The sequence below is a fragment of the Furipterus horrens genome, unplaced genomic scaffold, assembly GCF_987537825.1.
Source record: "Furipterus horrens unplaced genomic scaffold, mFurHor1.1.pri manual_scaffold_1, whole genome shotgun sequence".
NCBI classification, from domain to species: Eukaryota; Metazoa; Chordata; class Mammalia; order Chiroptera; family Furipteridae; genus Furipterus; species Furipterus horrens.
In genome coordinates this window covers 9,571,873-9,592,883 of record NW_028327171.1, presented here as the reverse complement: position 1 = coordinate 9,592,883, position 21,011 = coordinate 9,571,873, and the positions used below count along the sequence as shown (strand labels likewise).

At 52.6% G+C, this 21,011-nt stretch overlaps 2 protein-coding genes across 2 annotated transcripts in view; one reads left to right on the top strand and one right to left on the bottom strand.

The window, feature by feature from the left end:
- TSPEAR (thrombospondin type laminin G domain and EAR repeats) overlaps nt 1-7,762 on the top strand; it is a 129,868-nt gene extending 122,106 nt beyond the window's left edge. Inside the window, exons 10-12 of the mRNA XM_090267763.1 lie at nt 3,465-3,652; nt 4,205-4,306; nt 7,118-7,762. Coding sequence (XP_090123889.1) covers nt 3,465-3,652; nt 4,205-4,306; nt 7,118-7,271 — 444 coding nt within the window. The 3' untranslated portion in view covers nt 7,272-7,762. The remainder of the gene's footprint in view (nt 1-3,464; nt 3,653-4,204; nt 4,307-7,117) is intronic.
- Nucleotides 7,763-15,919: 8,157 nt separating this feature from the next.
- Nucleotides 15,920-18,670, bottom strand: LRRC3 (leucine rich repeat containing 3). Its single transcript, XM_090280336.1, has 2 exons — nt 18,537-18,670; nt 15,920-17,732 (listed from the first exon to the last, which is right to left on the bottom strand). The coding sequence occupies exon 2, from the start codon at nt 17,713-17,715 to the stop codon at nt 16,831-16,833; it is 885 nt and encodes a 294-aa protein (XP_090136462.1). The 5' UTR covers nt 17,716-17,732; nt 18,537-18,670; the 3' UTR covers nt 15,920-16,830.
- Nucleotides 18,671-21,011: the final 2,341 nt, after the last annotated feature.

Below are 21,011 nucleotides of genomic sequence, written 5' to 3'. Positions count from 1 at the left end.
GGGCGGCCCCGGGGAAAGAATGGTGCCACCTCACGGAGTGGAGCCCAGTGCAGGAGAGGATGGGCTGCTCTAGAAAGGCCGCAGTAAGGGATCGGCAACCGCCAGGTGTCCTGGTTCCCTCTTCTTGTCCTAGTGAGTCATCCTTTTGGCTTAAACGTACTTGGTTCCGCTCCTCAGGATGGATCCAGACCTGTTCCTCGAGCTCCTGGCTCTGAGCCCAGCTTAGGGGGCCCCCAGGACTGTTCTCAGCGAGCAGCCAGGCTGGCTGAGCCGAGGCAGGCAACATCGCCCTCTGCTGGGCATAGAGAAAACACCGCCATGGCCCAGGGAGCATTTACAAAGTGCCTGCCAGACTTGGCCAACCAGGAATCAGCCAGGCACCAGCCGGGCAGGGAGGAGAAGACAGGCCGGGCAGCATGTCCTGAAGTTACATGCAGGGAAGTGACATCCCAGGAGGTAACTGACAAAGCCACTTCCCACCTGCGCAGGCCATCAGGGTCCTGAAAGCACAGGCCTGGTTCAGTAGGGAGGGACGCAGTTGGCTGAAACCTGCCCCACCCCCCCACTGCCTTCCACCCAGCCCCAAGGATGACCTGGGACAGGGATGACCTGGCCCCACCCCCACTTTCTGCTGAGAGACTCATCCTGTCACTTTTATCTGAAAATGAGTTTATTTTGCCTTCATTTTTTAAAGGATATTTTCACTGGTTGCAGAATTCTGCTTTCAATTATTTAAAAGATGTTTTCCTATCACGGTTGAGCCTCCATGGTTTCCGAAGAGGAGTTGGGTTTCCCTGTGTTGACATGTCTTCTCTGACTGCTGTTAAATTTTTCTCTTTATCATCAGTTTTCAGCTATTTGAATAGAATGTGTCTACGTGTGGTTTTTAATGCTTTTCATTCTGATTTGGGTCTCTGATCTTCTTGGCTTAGTGTTTTTAATCAAATTTGGAAAAATTTTAGCCTGTATTTATTTGAATGCTTTTTCTGCCTCATTCCCTTTCCATTTTCTCTGTGACTCCAAGTACATGTAGGTGATGCTGCATTCTGTTGCCCTACAGGTCACTGAGGCACTGTTCGCTTTAACTACAATCGATGCTTGCCTTTGAGTGCTTCGATTGGGATGATTTCTATTGGTCTGTCTTCCAGTTCACTGAGGCTTGTTTCTGCCTTGTGGTTCTTGGTCCCATCCAATGAATTAATGACTATAGATATTATACATTCAATTACAGGATTTCTGTTTGGCTCCTTCTAGAGTTTTCATAGAATTTTCCACTCACTATATCCACACTCCCCAATGAGTGGTGATCATTCTTACGGTCTGTCTGCTAACCCCAGGCGGGCACAGCGTCAGTCTGTTTCTATCTGCCGTTCCTTCTCCCGATTATACGTCTCATGGCTGCCGTGTTTCCTACTGGTTACTCCTCTGGCTGGTCCTTTCAGCCTCTCAGCTGTGGTCTGTCTCAGGGACCTGGGACTTTTGCTCCATGTGTGCAACTCAAGAGCTAGGCAAGGAGTTGAGAGAAGTCTCTGTGGAGCTATTGGGCCCTTCTGTGGCTCCCTCCTTCCTAGGACAGTCCCCTTCTGTTTGTAGAAACTCTGGAAGCCCCAGACTCTCACCTCGACTCCCCTGTCCAGCCAGCCTTCCACATCCACTTGAATGCCATGCCCTCGCGCCATGGGACCAGAAGTGTCCTCAGAGGAGACGTCAGATAAACATGTGTTCAAGGGGCGCATTCCTCCAGGTTCTGCAGGTCCTTGGCCCTTTTCCTTCAGACAGCTGTGTGTTGGATCCAGAGTATACAATTGCTATCAGCACCAGCATCAATCTAATGGAAGTCTCTCCATGTGTGTCAGAAGCTGAGTCTGGAGGCCAAATGTTGAAGGACCATTTTAATGCAGAGTCTATCACCTGTACTTCTGTGGTCCTCCACCCTCTCCTGCTCACGTAGGAGAGACCCCAGCAGCCTCCCTTGGCTGTGGTTTGGGAACTCCAAGAGCATTTACACGCTCTTGCATCAGCCACAGGCCCCTGCCACAGGGCGCTACCTTGGTCTCCCTCTCTCCCCCTGGCCTGTTACCCTGTGTGGTCGCCCTCAGGGCCTCTCCCTGTGCCTGCCCCTTATTCCGCAGGAAAATGTCTCCTTTCCCTTCTGCCCCTGCCCACTCTCTTCAGTGCTCAGGCCAGGGTCTGGATCTGGATTTCTCTGGTCTTCTCCCCACTCCCCCGAGATGCTGGCTGCAAACTGGACATAAGCTTCCTCCTTGTGGGCCCCACATGCACATCATCAGCTCATGCAGCTCGAGGTCTGGGGCAAATGCTCTGTAGCTGGCCACTCATGCAAAAGTCCAGACCTGTTGACCCTACACACCTCAGCCTCGAGGGTGACAAGTGATTTATGGAGCCACAGCGTGCATGGGAACCCAGAAATGGGGCTGTGGATAGAACCAAAGGAGACCTCCAGACAGGAACAGCTCATAGTAAGAAACATAAGAGGTACCAAGAGGTTGTTTCAGAGTTCAGGGCCAGACTAGAGGAAGCAGGGAGGACTGCCTGGAAGAGGTGTTACAGCAGCTATGTAAGGGAAAGCAGGTTTAGCTGCCTGCCACTACAAAACCCAATACTCGAGAGGCAGGTGCTAATGTAAAGGAAAGTGGTTTATTTTCAGGTACTGGCCTCCTGGAAGATGGGGTACTCACATCTCAAAGACCATCTCCACTTCTCAGAGGAGGCAGAGGTTTTTACAAGGAGGGAGAGGGGAATAGAACAAAGAGATCAGGGGAGGGAGTTAAAAGGTCCTCTATGTACACATTAGCAGTCCATTTCGATAAGCAGGTGATGGTCTGGTGTGCGTCATCCTGGCTTCATGTCATCCTGGCTTCATGTCCTCCTGGCTCCATGGTCAAAGGCCAGCAGCTCTCCTGGAGCTGGGATACCTGGAGGTTGGAACCTGTATCTTTTGAAGGTAGTTCCTAGGATTCTTATGCAAACATGCTGTTCTTCTACAAGCTGCATATTATTCAGAGTCAGCACTTACAGAAACAATGTAAAGAGAATGGTGGGGTGGGCTATGATTTCCCACCGTTAAAATTTTCCACTTTACAGCTAGATCTTGAAGGAAGGGCAGCTCTGGGGCTTGGGGAAGTGGGCAGCACAGTTAGCTAAGAAGCAGTCACCTCATATGTGCAGTTCAGGCACGGCACAATTGCCACTCATGTTTGTAATGGGAGTGACAGTCGATGGGCCTGGGAAATTGAGCAAAGCCAGGCCAGGGAATGGGGACCCTGCCCAATGTGTGTAGGGAGTGGAGGATGGAGGACGAGGTGCGGGAAGGAGGGGGTGCGAGGTGGGGAGGAGGAAGGGGGAGGTGATGCTGCCTCCTGGTGGCACTTGACTGTCCCTGCAGCCTCTGTTCACTAGTGCGTTCTGCTCCTCTGATCCCCCCCCGCCCCCCCCCCCCCCAGACCTTTGGCGCTGCAGACTGGGAAGTTTTCCATATCGGAGACAGGATCTTTCTCGCTGTCGCCAACAGTCACAGCTATGATGTGGAAATGCAAGTGCAAAATGACTCTTATGTCATCAACTCCGTCATCTATGAGCTGAATGTCACTGCACAGACGTTCGTCAAGTTCCAGGAAATCCCGACCTGCAGGTATGGCTAAACTGGTAACTGCTTGGAAGCAAATGTAGTCCATCTGCACGATGGAATAGCATTCAGTCTTTAAAAGGAATGAAACCCTGACACATGCTACTGCATGGAGAAACCCGGAGGACATCATGCTGAGTGAAAGGAGCCAGACGTGAAAGGAGTCAAATCCATAGAGAAAGAAAGTAGAGGACGGTGCCCAGGTTGGGGGGAGGGGGATGGGAAGTTTGTGTTTAGTGGGGACAGAGTTTCAGTTGGAGAAGGTGAAAAGTTCTGGAGATGGATGTGCACTTAAAAATTGTTTAAATGATCAATGTTATGTTATGTATTTTACCAGAATTAAAAATTTTAAGTGAATGATTAAACTCCCATGCAGCTGAGAAAATCGCCCCCCTCATGCCCAGCCCCCACTCTGTGGTGGGACCTGGACCCCAGGTTCTGGGATTAGGAAAATGGACTAGAATCCAGCACCTGAGCTCTGGCAGTACCTCGGGTTCTGTGTCCTCACAGCTGTCCCCCAGCGTTGGCCCCCTAATGCCTGTTCTCTTGCTCCCGCAGCGCTCTGGATTGGGAGTTCTTCTCAGTGGGAGAAGATTACTTCTTGGTGGTTGCCAACTCCTTTGACGGAAATACCTTCTCGGTAAACAGTATTATTTACAGGTAAAGAGCCGCCAAAGGCCATGCCCTTCATCCCCACCTGGTTCACCTGGGGTAGACTCAGAGCAAGTCACAGGCCTTGAGCCCCATGGGTCGCCTGGTGCTGGGCAAACCTGAGTGCTGGCTGAGTCTGGGGCACGTCCCTGGGGTTAGCCAGGTGACCCGTAGTCACACTGATGCTCACGACTCTGGAGTCTGGCTGGGATGTAGTATGCAGACACAGAGATTGGAGAGTTATTGGTATTTTATTCTAGTAAATGTTCCCACCCAGGACTGTGGCAGGTGCTCTCCACATACCATCTGTCCTTCAGTCACAGTTTACGTCCTCACACAGGCCCTGTGGCATCCTCATCAAGTGCACCTCTGGATGCTGGTCACGTGTTGTAAGCCCATCTGGAGCTTGTCCATTTCCAGCTACTTTTCATGACAATTTTTGTCTCTAGCCACCCGATCAAATGATCACTTCTCACAGGTTTCTAGAGCAGAGCGTCATGGGTATTCCAAGAACACAACTGCCTCTGTGAATAAAAGCAACTTTGCCTCTTTGCTTCTCATGTTTTTACTGTTTATCTAGTTTCCTCCATTAGCTAGAACTTCCCAAATGATCTTGAAGCTTCACCTGCAGCCAGCTGATGCGATGAGCACAGGCTCAGGGTCACAGGGTGTGACTGGGACACAGGCAGTCACGTTGGGTCCCTTTGCCGTTCCTCAGTGCACGGCGTGGCTCTTCTCCATTCATGTGTTGGCGTAATGACTTATGAGAGGTTTCCTCGAATTCCTGGGATGAATGCCACCAGATAATATGTAATTACTTACTATGCCACTGGCTACCAGTCGTTCGTGAATGATTTAAAAGTTGTGCATCTTTAATAGGAAATGAAATTGCTCTGTGGTTTTCTTTTGGGGCTCTACCTTTATCCAGTTGGAAGCGGAGCCTCGCTTAATAGGTACACACTGCATAGCTTTCCCGCCCACGCCTCTGGGCTGGAGTAGTTTCAATAGTAGGACTTACCTAGTTCCTTAACGATTAGGCTAAACTCAGTTCTAAAGCCATCTGGGCTGGGTCCCTTTTTCAGTGTCTCTTAACCAGTGTGTCCACTTTCTGCTGTGGTCATTGGTATAATCAAGTTTTCTGTCTCCCCTTGAGAAAGTTTTGGTCCTCTATGTTTTACTAGGAAAGTCTGTTTTCTTTAGGCTTTCTAATTTATTGTCGTAGTTTTCAACATGACAGAGTGATTTTAAAAATCGTATGGAAGAATAACTTTTCAAAGATGGCCAAGAAAATTTTAAATAATAAACACAGTGAAGGAGGCGCTGGCAGCATTGCAGAAATAAATCTATAGGTGAAATCGAATACAGTCCAGAAGAAAGCCAATGACTTATGGTCAATTAATGTGGTAAATGTTGTGTTTCAAGTCAATGAGAAAATAATGCATTACTTAGTAAAATAATTTTTATATAATTTTCTGGTCATCTGGAAGGAAACAAAGCTATATTCCTGCTTCATATTATATATAAAATAATACATATAACATATTCATATTATATAGAAAAATAAGGTTTTTGAGGATTAAGCATCTAACTATAAAAAAATTAAACAACAGAAATATCAGGGAGAAAAGCTAAGATGATTTTTTATAACCTCAAAGTTATATAGGAAGACATGGAAATCTCCTTAAGCAAGTCTGGAAATAGGTCACAGGCTACTTAAATTTAAAAGTTTTTATGGAAAAAGATGTTCTATTCAAAATCAAAAGACAAACTGTTTACCATACATATGACACAAAAGGAACCCCTACAAAGTAATAAAAGATTTTTTAATTCACAAAAATGAGTAAAATATGTGAACAGAATTTTCAGAAGAAAAATGGAAGATGTGAATAAACATATTAGAAGTTGTTTTTCTCAAAGCACGAGGGTGATACATTCTCTTTCCTCCATCCTTTTGGAAGTGGGGGTGAGGTGGGTACCCCAGTCCTTTCCCATCAGGACAGGGCTCACCCAGCCATTCTGAAAAGTAGTCTGGAAAAATGCTAAAATTAAAACTACTCCGTGCCTTTGACGAAGGCACCCCACTGTGGGAACTCCACCCTACGAAAATGGAATCATCTATTGATAAATCCCTTTTGAAGACAAAACCCAGAAACTACTGACTGTATGGGTGGTGGGCCATGGGCAAGGTTTGGGATCTGGACTTGGGGGCAGGGCATGGGGTTGCAGAGCAGTGTGCTGGGAGTGCGCTTCCTTCCTTGAAAAGTAGGGCTGCCGTGCCCATGTGGTGACAGGTGTGTGCTTAAGGGCTTGTGCCTCAATGTCAACTGTGACCCCAGGAGCGGGGAGGGTTGCAGCTCAGCTTCTACAGTTAACCCATCGCAACTCCCAAGACCCTTCCCTGCTTCCTCCCACACACCCCTGTCCCCTACTGCTCCCCCTCCAACCCTAGCCTTGGGGCTGGTCTGAAGGCACTCTGGGCTGGGGACGAGTTCCTGGGTGGATAGGAAAAGCTGCAGGGTTGTGGACAGGGCAGGTTCCTCCTTCTGGGCCTCAGTTCCCCTCTTTGCAGGCTTGTAGTCCAGCTCTCTGAGATGATGACCCAGGCATCTGTGCGGCCCTGGACACATGGCCCCTCCATGCTGTGCACAGGGAAGAGGCAGGAGGAGGCTCAGAGAGGAGCATGGGAGGCCAGGCTGCAAACTGGGCGGGGTGAGAGCCTCGGAGGAGGGAGCAGCCTGGGTATGCAGGCTGCTGCTCCCCTCCCTGCCTGCAGCCTGGCACAGGCTGCCCGTCCCCGAGGCTGATGTGTCTCTCCCGCAGGTGGCAGGGGTATGAAGGCTTCGTGGCAGTGCACAGTCTCCCGACCTTCGGCTGCAGGGACTGGGAGGCCTTCCGCACCACAGCTGGCTCCTACCTCGTCTACTCCAGTGCCAAGGAGCCCCTCTCCCGGGTGCTGAAGCTCAGGACGGGGTGATGGGCCCTGAGTCCCTAGGACTAGGACCCACCTCATTGCACCCCAGAATCCCAGCCAAGAAGCCCTGGAACTTCTGGGGGGATGAGCCTAGGCAGCATCACTTCCAGAGCTGCCATCTCACTGTCCCTGGCCCTCCTCCGATGAGGGACATCTGTCACCTCTCTGGCCTGGTTGCCATCGCGGGCAGATTCGGTAACCATGGGCGTTCAGATGGGAACCAGAGCTTCCCTGCATGCCTGGGTGCCCTGCAGGGATTTTGCTTTAAAGGAAAAGTTCATACAGTTTTTTTACCTCATAAGCAGAAGCCTGGTTGCCTTCCCTGTGGCCTAGACTTGCGGCCCGGCTGCTCTGCCCCGGTTAGTGAGCCCAGATGGGGACCAGGCTTGATGCTATTCTACATATTCATACCAGCTATTTATTGTATGTTGTCTGCACCGAAATATATTTATGATGCTCTTTACAAAGAGCACGTCTGCATCTGAGTCTTTCTGGTGGGGCCTTGACTCCCGGTGAGCATGTCCCAGGGCCTGGACATAACCTCTCGTCCCTAGTCACCAGTGCAGACAGAGGACATCTCTCCTATGCAGGGAGCTTCTTCCTCTGGCCTCAGTTTACCATGACTGCAGTGGGGAGTGTGAGGCTGCCCCCCCCGGGCCCTGTGGCTGGTGGCTGTGCAGGGTGGACTTGGGCTGCCTCCTTGGGGCCAGTGCTCACTCAACTCCCTGTTATACCCCAGACCCTAGGCCAGGCAGGGGCCTCTTGCCTCCCTGGGACAGCTGCTGGGGTGAACGTGACCCCACTCTGGGAGCCTGGAGGAGGCAGGTGCCGGCACTATCAGCAGGCCTCCAGGGTGGAAGGAAAACGCTCCAAGCCAGTGGCTTGGCTGGGAAGGCCTGTGGGGTCCACACAGAGCCAGGAGACCACCGGTAGTAGCAAGACCAGGCCTATTCCATTGTCCACACTGGCCTGCCCCGGGAGAGTGAACACCCCGCAGGACGAGAGGCGGGAGCCGACCGAGCTCAGTGGCAGGAGTGTCCCACGCTTGGGTGAGCACTCTGCTGTTCCTACCTTAAAACTCCCAGCAATGTTTGCGCCAGATCACACAGCCAGAGCACTGGGACAGCTCCAGCCAGCTGGAGTCCGGGCTCCCCGCGGTCAGTTAGGCCCCACCACCCGGGAAGGAGCCCTAGACTGAGCCTGCTCCTCCTCAGGCCAATCAAATTTGGGATTTCCAGTCTCTAAGCAGGGCCCTCTTGATTTCCAAAGGCTGAGATGTTTTTCTAGAGCCTCCTTCAGGCCAGTTAGTGCTCCATGTGCCTTGGGGAGGGCTGGGCTGACCGCAGACAAGGATGTGTCCTCCCCAGGGAGCAAAGGGCAGGGTGGGGGAAGATCTGGGGCCAGGCCAGGGGACACGTGTGAGAGATTTTCCAGGCTCTGGTGTCCCCCTGGGTAATTCCACAGGTGTGCACCTACCCCCCACCACCATGTACAGAGTCAGTATTTTGGAGAAAGAAGATGTGCCCCTCCCTCCAAATCAGACCTGCTGCAGCAGCCTCATGTGTCTGCTAGACCTCCACATCCATGCTGTCATGGTCCCTAAGACCTGGCCATGTCTCTGCCCTGGGCAGCCAGGGGCCCCAGAGTGTCAGGGCTCAGCGGCTTATGGTGATGGCCCTGGATTCACTGAGTGGACCAAGGGTGCCAGATGAAATGCAGGATCGCAGGCAAACTGGAGTCACAGTGAAACAGGAGTGCTTTTAAATATATATATAGATTCCACCATTGCCTAGAAGATTCCCTGAAGGGCTGCTTATGCTTACCTGAAATTCAGATCCAAGTGGGGGTCCTGTGCTTTGATTGGCTTGACCTGCCCACCCTCCCTGAGAGGGGAAGGAGGACAACCCACACCCCTTGGGGTCTGCTAGCGGTGGGGGCTGATTCTAACTCAGATTTGAGGCAGGAGGACAAAAGAAGGATCATAGTCTGGGGTGGCCTGCAGGGTCGGTGGGGACAGTGGCTCATCATCTCAGGGCTTACTCCACAGAAGGACCCCCAGAAGTGCCCCCAGAGGCAGGGTGCCCCCCCCCCCAGGTCGGGACCACAGCGGGGCCTCTGAAACCCTAGCCTCCACACCTGGACCATTCATTAATCTACAGGTCGGCCCTGGGGGCGGCTTTGGGTGAGGCAGACACTGAAATTGGTGAATTCAGGAAAGCAGATGGCCGTGGGCAATATGGGGGCCTCACCTGTGAGGAGAAGGCCTGACCAGAACCAAAGACCAGCCTCCGCAGCAAGGGGGCCTCTCCAGCAGAGGCCCTCAGACTGGAGCTGCACCATCGGCTCCCCTGGATAACCCCCACCCCTGCTAGCCACTCTGCAGATTTGGGGCCCACCGGTCTCCAAAGTGCCTGAGCCCATTCCTCCCATCTCCTCTCTCTCTCTGCCATTTCTTGGAGAGTACAAGGCTTGACTAGTCCAAGGCCCTCAAGTTCAAGAGTCTAGTCCCACCTGCCACTTGCCCATCCCCCAGCCTCAGTTTACCCCTGGGAGAGGAGCTAACTAGGTGCTGTCCATGACCCCCACCCACCCACCCATCACAGCTTCTTTCCCGGGGGTAGCCCAGATGTCCAGTTCTCTCTCTGCCCTGAGCGTGGCGCTACAAGGTCCGGTTCTCCGTGGGGAAGCGGGGACTGGCGCCTGGGGAGGAAGGAGGCAGACGTGCAGGCTGCCAGCACAGCGGCGCACACGGGGAGCCACCACATCCCTGCCTGGGGTTTCCGCAGAAATCAGACGGTGCCACCTCGCCCTTGGCACCATATCCAATCCCTGTTCTACCGGGTGGGAACAAAAACCGTAAATCAAGACTTGTTTACATTATGAATACAAGCAAGAGGGTGCAATGCAGAGCACATTAAAACACATCTTTTCAAGTAAGGCCTCTGGTTTTTGTCCTGTTTGCAAAGTGGCATGTGGTTTCATGTGAACTCGTATATGGTTTGACAGGCCGCATTCTTGTCCCTTGGACAAGTGTGCTGTGTTTCCTCGTGGCAATAGTCCCAACTCCGATGAGCTGATCGCCTTTGTTAATCCATGGGGATTCTTCACTGTGATAACGCTTTAAGAACATCTTTGTATGAACTGCATTTTTCTTTGGGGTTGTTTCTTTGAGCTCATGACTTCTGGAGAAATATCATCCATGGCAGTTTTCGCATCTGTTCCTAATTTCCTGACCCTGAACAAGGCCAAGGACAACCAGATGTGCAGAGTCGCACCTGTTCCATCAGTCCTGCCAAGACTGGGCCTTACCTGTTTCACAACCTACCAGCTTAGGAAGTGGGGGATTGCTGATGAGGTCACCTCGTTTTCACCGTGGTCATTGCTCCGGGTGTCAGGGTTTCTGGACTATTCCTGTAGGCACCCCTTAACTTTGCTCCCACCAACACCCCCTGCCCTCTGCCACACACACACACGCACATGCATGCATGCACACGTATGCACACACATACGTACAATGCCAATCAAAATCCCAAAGTTTGCCCAAAGCGATCCACAGAGCATTGCAAAGAATTAGTGGGCACAAATACTTTGAAAAATGAGGAAAACCTTGGCCTCCAGGTATTAAATTATACTAAAATTAAACAATTCAACCTGGTGTTGGCATAACTTGGAACAATTAATGTTACAGATATTGGAAAGTAAAAGATTCTAAAATATATATATATATATTTCCTATTTGGAGGAAAGCTTTCTAAAGGTAAAAACAATGGAAGTGAAAAGGGAAGAAAATGAAGAGACGCTATAGATGATAGATGATAGTTATATATCTGTCAATGTCATATTAAAATATAATAAGTAAAGGCGCAACCCCAGTACAGACGGATGGTGCTATTGGCACTCTCAGAGCTTGATTCACTCACACGGTCGGTACCGAAGGTCTGAGAAGCTCTAGTAAACCGATGGATAGCCAATGCCCCATGCAGGACGGTGAACCCAGGGCATGAGCAAACATTCACCACAGGGGAAGTCCCCACGGTGAAAACACTTAAATTCTGACAGATTACACCGACGAGTCAAGAGTCACTGTCACAGCGGCCGGCATCCGCGGCCATGGTGAGGGGTGGCCGGGGCCTACCTGGGTGCTTCTCGTGGGCTGCTAAGCAGGGAAAGCTGAGCCAGGCACTTCCTCATGGTTTGTGATGAGCATGCAAGCCATTGGCTTGGAAAACCTCAGTCTTGGTGGCCTCATTGTTGTGATGCCCAGACTGACAGGCTCTGATTTGAAGAGGGCTTCTCAGCCCAGGGCAAGGACAAAAAGTTTGGCACCCACTCTGAGCCCTTGGCCCAGTGACTTCTGCAGCAGCTACGCAGAGACCACAAAGTGCCGGGGAGCCTGGTGGGTTGCTGGGTCCAGCTGACCACTCGTAGGGTGACCCTCTGGTCAACAACCCTAACTCCGAGCATCTCCCACAGAGGGACAGCAGGACCCAGCTCTGGTGTACAGCCGTGGGCACTGAGAGGGTGGCAGCTGGTCTCCCTCTGTGGTTTTCTCGAAATCTAAATTCCTCCAACTCCTTGCCCGGCTGCTGAGGCAGCGTGGATGGACACCGGACGTCTGTATGCCACCCTCTGCTGCCCGGCAGCCCGGTCACACCTAAGCTCAGCATTCGCCAGCTCCCATGACCTTGGACAAGTCATTTAACCTCTCCATGTCTCGGCTTTCCCATCTGTAAGGGCTGGCTGATACATTGCCTCTGGAATCAGCTTCCTAGACTGATGGCCACGCTCTACTTACTCGCTGGCAGTTTCTCCCTCTGCTGCTTCTGTGGCCCTTCCTCCGATGGTCCTTCCTCACAAGAGCAGCTGAGCTCACAGGAAAGGTCAGCCTGGGGAGCCTGTCACTCTGGGATGCTGTCTCTCCACCTCTCTGCACAGAACGGCAGGCCAAGATGGCCAGCTGCGCCAGGTAGCCAACCCCAAGTCTGCTCTTTCCCACCACCGTTGTTGCCATGGTTACAGATGCAGTGGCCTGGGTGCTGGGCTCCAGCATCCCAGACTGGACTGCAAACCCAGGCTGCTCTGCCTCATGCACTGGCCCCTCTTCAGTCTGGAGCTGAACCGAGGACTCACCTCTCTGTGTTTGTTGACAACACTCCAGGACTCCTGTTTCCTGGAGTGAGAACTTCCAGGCCCAGGTGTCAGAAAGCCAGATTCCAGCCCAGTTCTGCCCCCAACCAGCCAACTCCTGAGTTCGTCATTTCCCCTTCCAGACCTCACAATCTCGGGTTCTTGCTTGAAAATTGAAATATTCTCTACCGTGCCAGGCCACTGCAAGAATTAGCGGAAGCCCCTTATGAGCAAACTCAGTCCCATGTGCTCTGTCCAGCGACTTCGTGGCTGCTGTCCCCTCCCCAGCGGGCGGCCCCCAGGCCACCCTGAAGCCTGAGAGCAGCTGCCTCCCCTGCCGACCCAGCTCCTCCGTGCCATGGGCTCTCAGGTCTGGCTCCAAAGCACAGCCAGGTCTGTGATGAACCGGGTGCTGCAGGGAGAGGTCTGGGATGGAGGGGAGGGAGGTGCTGCAGACAACAGAATCCACTCGAGCTGATTTAAGCACATGGAGGTTTATTGAGGGCTTACAGACAGTGGGGAGAGCGGTAGGTCAGACTCTAGATGGTACTTCCAGGAGGACGACTCCAGGAGCCACCCCAGGCCGCTGCCATGGCTGGGAGCTGCCTCAAGTCCAGAACATTCCACCTCACCACAATCTGTGCCAGCAGCCCTGCCGACTCCCCAGGAAACTCAGTCCAGGACCAAAGTCTCCTGCAAATGCTTCTGTGGAGGACCTGCTACAAGAGAGCCTGGGAGTGTAGTGCAGGCAAGCAGGCCAGCAGGTGGGGCTGGTGCCCAGCACCCACGGGGTGGGGGTTGGGGCTCAAGAGAGCCCAGGGCCTGGGCTCCCCTCTGCTGCTCCAAGCTCCAAGGAAGGTGGCTCCTTGCCTTCTTGGCCTGGCTTGGCCAACACCCCAACCTTCTGGTGACTGTCTGGGAGGAGCTGTCCCAGACAGCCAGCCCCACTCCAGCCCCTGTCTGATGGGGCGTCCGCATGCACGCAGTTCCTAACCCTCCTGTGAATGCAGTCACCATGGGGCTGACCTGGAACCTCGCTGCGCAGCCCCTGCTGATAACCCCACAGCTCCGCCCCATCTCCTGCCTGGAATGACTTCCCGCTAAGAAAAATACACCCCGGTTTAAACTCAATCTCATGTCCAATTTAAATCTGTCGTCCACTCTCACAGCAGGCAGGACGAGGGGCTTGGGGCCTCGGGGCCGGAGGCGGTCCCTGGTGCCCCAACTTTAGGTTCAATTCCCCAGAACCAGGGCTCGTCCATGAAAGGACCACTTTTGCCTGCCCTGGAGGGGCGTGCCCTGCCCTCCTACAGCCTGCAGCCAGCTTCTTGAGGGGCCTGAGAAGGGCTCCTGGAGCTGAGTTGGGAGCCTCCCGTGCAGGGGGCTCCTGTGCCCAGAGCCCACCCCACCAGGGACACCCCTTGTGTGTCAGGATGGCTCTGCTGGGGCCCCTGGAGTACTTTGGCTCATCCCCCACTGCTGGACCACCCGAGGAAGAGACCGAGTGGGAGTCTGGGGTCTAAAAAGCCAAAGAGGAAGGAAAGTCAAAAGGCCATGAGCATGGGGGAAGGTGCTCTTAGGGTCAGGGTCGGATGGGGCTCTGGGTTCCATGAGGCACATCCATGGTGAGGCCCATGGGGCCGGGGACCAAGGGAGCAGGAGACGTGAGCTTCCAGGAGACCAGCTCCCGAGGTGAGGCCTCAGGAGCCCCTCACTGCCTCTCCCCTCCCCTCTGGCTCTGAGGCCTCCCTAGAGGCAAGAGCCCACCACTTCCTACGGGAGGGAAGAGAGGCCCAGCCTCCACCTGGAGCTGGGGCAGCTGCTGGGACCTATCTGCTCGCTCCACTCCTCTGCCCCATAAGGAACGCCAAAATTGTCCAGTCTGAACCACCAGACCCTGGAGAGAGCCAGGGGCCGCTATGACCCCACTGCCCTCCAACTGGAAAGGGCTGACTGAGGCACCCCCTTTGTCACGTCACCACCGTTGTCAACACTGGTCCCCTCAATGGGCCTGGCTTGACTCTGGCCTCTGCAGATTTAAAATGGGGTCAAATGCTGGACCCAGGGGTGCGGCGGGGGTGTGGGCCCAAGGGCCTACGATGGCACCCAGGGGTCTGTGCTCACATATGGCAGCAAAGAACGCAGTGGATCCAGGCAGGGTGTCATCTTACACATCATCTTAACAGGTCCCTTAAGGGGAGGGGAGGGGAAAGGAGGTGGGGGGGGGGGGAGTTAAGAGGAAGGGAGTGGGAGGGAGAGGAGGAGAGGGCTGTACCCAAAAGGGTTCTCAGGCACCAGTGGGAGCAGCTCCCATGAGCAGGAAGGAGGTGGGGTTCTTGGAGTGAGGTCCTGGTGGTCTTCTTTGGAGGCAGGTGTCCTTCCCTAGGAGACTTCACAAGGGATGAGGAGCCCCAAAAGGCCAGAAAGGTGGGCACCCCCATATTGGGCTCAAGATGAGAGGGAGAGGGCCCTCTAGTGCTCCAGGTCCTCACCCACCTGCTGTTCCCTGCAGGGTCCACACCAAGGGGAAGGTGGCCTTGGGCTGGGGGCCAGCACAGGGGAAGAGATGGAAGAATCCCCACCTACCCTCCATGTACTCCCTAAAGAGCCACGTGTAGGTGGCATCCAGGCTCTGGGTGGACTTTGGCATAGAAGCATGTGCATGGATGGGGAAGGGGACCCAAACCACCCAAGAAGCCTGCGTTCTACTGGTCAGACAGCAGCAGAGCCTAGTTGCTCTGCATGGCAATTGTCATACACGTGGACAGACTTCTTGGTTGTAGCGGTCACTGAAAAGGTGGACAAAGCTGTGAGTTTCCTGTGGTCCGACAGCCTGTGAAGCAGCAAAACGGGCATCGACGGCTGAGTCTGAGCCTTGCCTCCCATGTGCGCTCCCGGTCTGGGCGGTGGGCAGAGAAGAGTCCTTCTGTTCACATTGCACGTGCTGTGCACCCCCACCCCCACCCTGTGAACACAGGCGCAGGGCCTTTGGGTGTGGGAGGGTATTTGGAACCTGTTGGTGGTTCCCTTTTAACGCACCATGTCTGAGAAATCACAACTGTGTTCGGACGAGCCTATTGGGTCTGATGCAGCTGTTTTGTCTCCAGATCAACATATAAATGCGACACCACGTCTTTCCTGCTTCACGGCCCTCGGTGTTTTCCGAGTATAAACCACCATTGTTCATTGTTTCTGAGCTTCTGCATGATGAGGCTTCTCTTCTTTATACCTTCAATCATACCAATTTATCCCTACTTACTACCACCCCCCCAAATATTTGAAGTATTATAAAATATAAACACATACAAAAGACAGTAACAAATAAAATTTGAAAGGTGAATCAGTTAAATAGGTGGAGGTAATGTCTACCCTGAATGTGAAGTTATACAGGTAAGAAAATTGAGCACTCAATTAGTTCTGAGTTCTGGCAGCAAAAGTGGAGAGAGAGAGAGAGAGAGAGAGAGAGAGAGAGAGAAGGGGAAGGGAGGGGAGGGGAGGGGGGGAAGGGAGGGGAGAGGAGAGAAGGGAGGGGAAGAGAAAGGAGAGGAGATCCTGTTGCTGGAGAAAAGGAGTCCCGTTCACTGGCCTTGAAATATCAAACACCAGTCCCCTGTCCTTTGAAGGAGCTGCTTTAGGTGTCCGTGATAGAAAAGCAAGGCACGGTGGCTCCCAGAGATGACAGGCCTTCCCACAAACCAGGCACAGCCAGAGCGGTGGGAATGGGGCAGGCCGGGCTGCTTCTCAGGTTTCTCTCCATGGGGTTTTGGCTTCAGGTTTTGGGGGTTGTTCCCTCCCACTGGGCTGAAATTTAGGTACAAGTGCTACTCTTCACAAACAGTCTGAGAATAAACACAGTTGTTCAAAGGTTAGTTTGAGCAACACCTTTCACTCACTTCCCTCTCCAGAAAAGTCTGGTCTCTACTACTCTGTTCTGGAAAGAGTTCTGTGGGCAAATGTGCTCAGGAAATACTAGAGGGATAAAGACGAGTCAATTCCACACTGTAGAGTCGCCTGTGCCCTCCCCAGATGAATCAGGACCCCAAACCTCCGTGGGGGATGCTCACATTCATGGACACAAGCCCTTTCTTCTCCAAATGCATTCCCTCCCACGGGCGCCACGTGGGAGAGGCTTGCAGAGTGGAAGGGGCATTGTAACAGACGGCCTGGTTTTAAGGCCCGACTGGATCGTTTCCTGACTGTGCCATCGTGGGCAAGTCAGGCCACTTCTCCAAGCTTCATGTTCTTCCTCCGTCAATGGGTCTGGTGGTAACATTACCTGACTCGAAGGGTGTCCCGGTGACTCAGTGCAATTCAGGGAAGTGTTTTGTCAGAGTGTGCACTGCACAGCAGTGGCTGTCACTACCACCTGGCTGAAGGAATACCAGAAGCAGGAGTCGGTCACCACCTGCCACAGAGTGATGTGACTCAGCAGGCACTAGGGCTCAGGGCTGAGGGGGTCCTTGGACACAGGGGTGCTGGGCAGGGACTTCAGGTACTCCAGGTGCCTCCTGGCATCCTCCTGGTTCTGGCGCACATAGTACACGACATAGGTGATCACCATGGCGAACCAGCCGAACATGGTGACCAGCATGGCCACATCTGTGGTCTTGTGGTGGGTGCTGCAGAAGCTGACGCCAGCGTCAAGAGCCTGGATCAGCGGCTTGCCCACGTACTCCTCCTGCACCGAGGTGTGGCAGGCGATCTCGTCCACCGAGTCGGGGTCCAGCTTCAGCTCCCACAGGGCCTCCTGCAGGGCACACTCGCAGTGCAGGGGGTTGTGGGCCAGGCGGATCTTGGCGCTGAGCTTGCCCAGGGCGTCCTTGGGGATCCTGCGGATGCGATTGTGAGACAGGTCCAGCAGCCGCAGGCCCCCGGCCAGGCCAGAGAAGGCAGCAGGGCCGATGGTCTCAATGGCGTTCTGCGACAAGTCCAGCTCTCTCAGCTGGCTCAGATGCTGGAAGGCTCCGTTCGGGACGCGAGCGATTTTGTTGGCATCGAGCTTCAGGAGCACAGCGTTGGTGGGGATATCCTTGGGGATCTCCAGCAGGCCACCTGCACTGCAGTGGACGGCCACGGCCCCTTCGTGGTCAGGGCACTGGCAGCTCTGTGGACAGGAGGTGCCCAAGCGGAGGCAGAAGAGGAGGAGGAGGCAAGACCCTCCCATGGGGGCTGGCACAGATGAGGGGCTCTGTTTGCCCATAGGGCCCATCCTGACAGCGCCTGCGGAAGACAGCACACTCCTCTGCCTCAGTGCTGTGGATCCACCCTCTTCCCTGCTCCCTGGGCCACTGCCATACAAGTGACCATCCGACACAGGCATAAACTCTTGTTCCTCACCTGCCAGGAAAAAGTGTTCTCTTTCAGTTCTAAAAAAGGAGCAAAGGGCATTGTCCACGGTGGTTCAGCTGGGACCCGGGGCACACTTTGACTTTTGGGAGATATCACAGGCAACTGCAGCCTCTGACCAATGGCAGGGGTGGGGAGGGGGGGGTCTCTGTAACTTATTTCTGGGGATTTCCAATGTCACCAGAAATGCAAGGGCAGGTCCTGCTGGTCACTGGCTTGGGGGAGGCACCCATCAAAATGGTGGGACAACCCTGCCACCTATCCTGCACACACCCTCTACACACCTAGAACTAGGGGCCTGGACAGCACTGGGTAATGGCAGACTGGGGCCCACCCTCTCGAAGCCCCTCAAGGCTGGGAACGAGGAAGACTGAATACAGCACCGCCCGCCCCCCCCCCCCCCCAATCCACAACCACTGGGAACCAGCAGGGCACTCATCACTCGGGGCCAGGCTACTGTAGGAAGTTCAGCAGTTTGCTAATCTTAACATCCCTTAAAAATTATAATAATAAATAAAGCTCTCCTCTGTCGGCCTTAATAGGAACAGCTACCTGGCACCTTCATCAGGGTCAGCGCCTTTTACTTCAATAATGCTTGAAAAGGAAAGAAAATGAGAAAAGAGAAAAGCCAAGCCCTGGGCGCGCTGCACTGGGGTGTGGGGGGTGGGGCTGCACGGGCCTGGGCTGGCTGGGCTCGGACCGCGAAACCCCGAGACCCCTAGGACCCGGGGACCCCCGAGCGGGTAATAGATGGGAGCGCGGTGTCCACACTCCCCGGAGGGGTGGGGGCTTTACCTGCGCGGCCGCGTCCAGAGGCTGCTCTGCGCGAGGCTCTCCACCGCTGGGAGCCTGACCCGGCGCCACACCCGGTCGCTGCGGCGACCCCCAAGGGCCGCTCCCGAGTCTGCCACGGCTCTGACACAGGCTGCTCAGCCTGGCTCCACCCGGGGAGGTGGGGGGGCGATGGAGGAGGGGGCCTGGAGGTGGGGCGGGGTGGGGCGGGGCCAGGGCAACGCGGGAGTCGAGGCGAGGGGCGGGGCCTGGCGCGGGACCGTGGAGGGCAGGACGGAGGGGGGGGCGGGTCTGGGGCGTACCCTGTGGGAGGGCGTTGGTCGAAGCTGGGGGTAGATCTTCTGAATGGGTGTGTCTCAGGGGCTGTGGGCGTGGCCGTGAGGACGCAGAGCCCCGCCCCGCCTGGGTCCACCCGGCGATTACCCTCCTGACGCTGGTGACTGTACGGGGCTTGGAGACCCTCGGATCAAAGCGAAGCCCTTGCGGTACGTTCTTGTTGCTGTGCGTTCCTCGCAGGCCTGATGCCAGAGGCCCCCGAAGCTGGTTAGTGGGGTTAGGTCCCCACCTACTTGAGTCCCCCCCTGCCCCAGGACCTTTACTCCACCCCCTACCCTCTGTGGCTTAGGGTGGTGCATGTGGGCCTCGAGGAGCTAGGGATTGTGGAGGCAGGGGAATATAAGCCAGGCCTGAACCATCCTAGACCTTATAAAAGCAGCTTTATTGTGGTGTAAATAATATACAGGAAACTACATATTTAAATTGATACCTTTTGACATTGATATAGGTTCGTAAAACCATCACCATAATTCACGCAGTATTTACCCCAGTGCCTTCCCCCCTTGGTACTTCTCAGTGGCCCCATCGCCAGGCAAGCACTGATCTGTGACTGTAGATCAGTTGACATTTCTTATAATTTCTGTAAATGGAATCACAGGTATGTACCTTTTTGTCTCGCTTCTTTCACTCAGCATAATTACTTTGAGTTCACCGAGCTGATGTGTTATCAGGTTATTCCTGTTAGTACTGACTCATCATCCACTCTATGAATGTTCCACAGTTTGCATATCCGTTTGCCTGTTCGTGGCCATTTGGGTGGTTTCCAGTTGTTGCCTATTACAAATAAAGGGATACAAACATTGTGTACTAGCTTTGTTTGGATAAATACTCTTATTTCTCTTGGGTAAATAAATATCTAGGAGTGGAATGGCTGGGTCACATATGTACATATGTTGAATTTGAAAGAAACTGACAGAAAGATCACACAAGTTGACATTCCTGCCCTCACCAGCACCTGGCATGGTCAGCCTTTTTAATTTTAGACATTCTAATAGGTGTGTGGTGGTAGCTCTTTTGTAGTTTTAATTTGTACTTCCCCAGTGGCTAATGACGGTGAGCATCTTTCCATTGGTTTATTTGCCATCTTATTTAGGGAAGTGCTCTGTTCAGATCCTTGACCCATCTTTAAATTGTTTTCTTATTGTTGAGTTTTGAGAGCTCTTTATACATTCTGGATACAAGTCCTTTATCAGATACATGATTTGTAAATATTTTCTGTGAGTCTGAGGATTGTCTTTTCACTCTCTTGAAAACTTTTCAAAGAGAAGTTTTTAATTTTGATGAAGTCCAGTTTATCAATTTTTTCTTATACAGATACTGGTTTTTGTGTCAGATATAAGGAATCTTTGCCTGATTGAAAGTTACAAGGATTTTTATGGTTTAGGTTTTGCATATGGATTCATTATCCAGCTTGAATTAGTTTCGGTATATGGTGTGAAATATAATTCCAAGTTTATTTTTGTGAATATGGATATACAGTGTCCTAGGACTGTTGAAGAAATTATTCTTTTTCTAGTGAATTACCTTTGCACCTTTGTTGAAAATCAGTGGTCCATATACATATATATGAGTCTGTTTCTGTACCCTCTGTGTTCAGTTGGTCTATTTGCCTATCTTATGCAAATGTTCCAAGCTGCCTTTATTTCTGGAGCTTTATAATAGTTCTTGAAATCAGGATGTATTGAATACAAATTTTCCAAATTTGTTCTTTCATAAAATTTATTTGGTCATCCAAGATCCTTTGCATTTCTTCATAAATTTTAGAATCAGCTTGTCAACTTCTACTTAAAAAGCCTAGTGGGGTTTGTTTGGAATTGCATTGACTCTATAGATCGGTTTGAGAGAATTAACATCTTGACAATATTGAGTCTCCAATTCATGAACATGGTATATCTTTTCATTTATTAAGAGTTTCTTTTATTTCTTTCATCTGTGTTTTGCAGTTTCTGGTTTACCGATCTCATACACCTTTTGTCAGATTTATCTCTGATGTTTTATTTATTGTAAATGGTATTTTTTCCAATTTCTGGTTTTTAATTGCTAATATATAGAAACAAAATTGATTTTTGTATTCTGATCTTAACTTGGCTAAATTCACTTATTAGTTCTAGTAACTTTTTAATATATACCTTAGAATTTTCT

Excerpts from the sequence above, each read along its gene's own strand:
- LRRC3 (XM_090280336.1), bottom strand. The coding sequence starts at position 17,715 with ATGCCTGTGTCGGATGGTCACTTGTATGGCAGTGGCCCAGGGAGCAGG.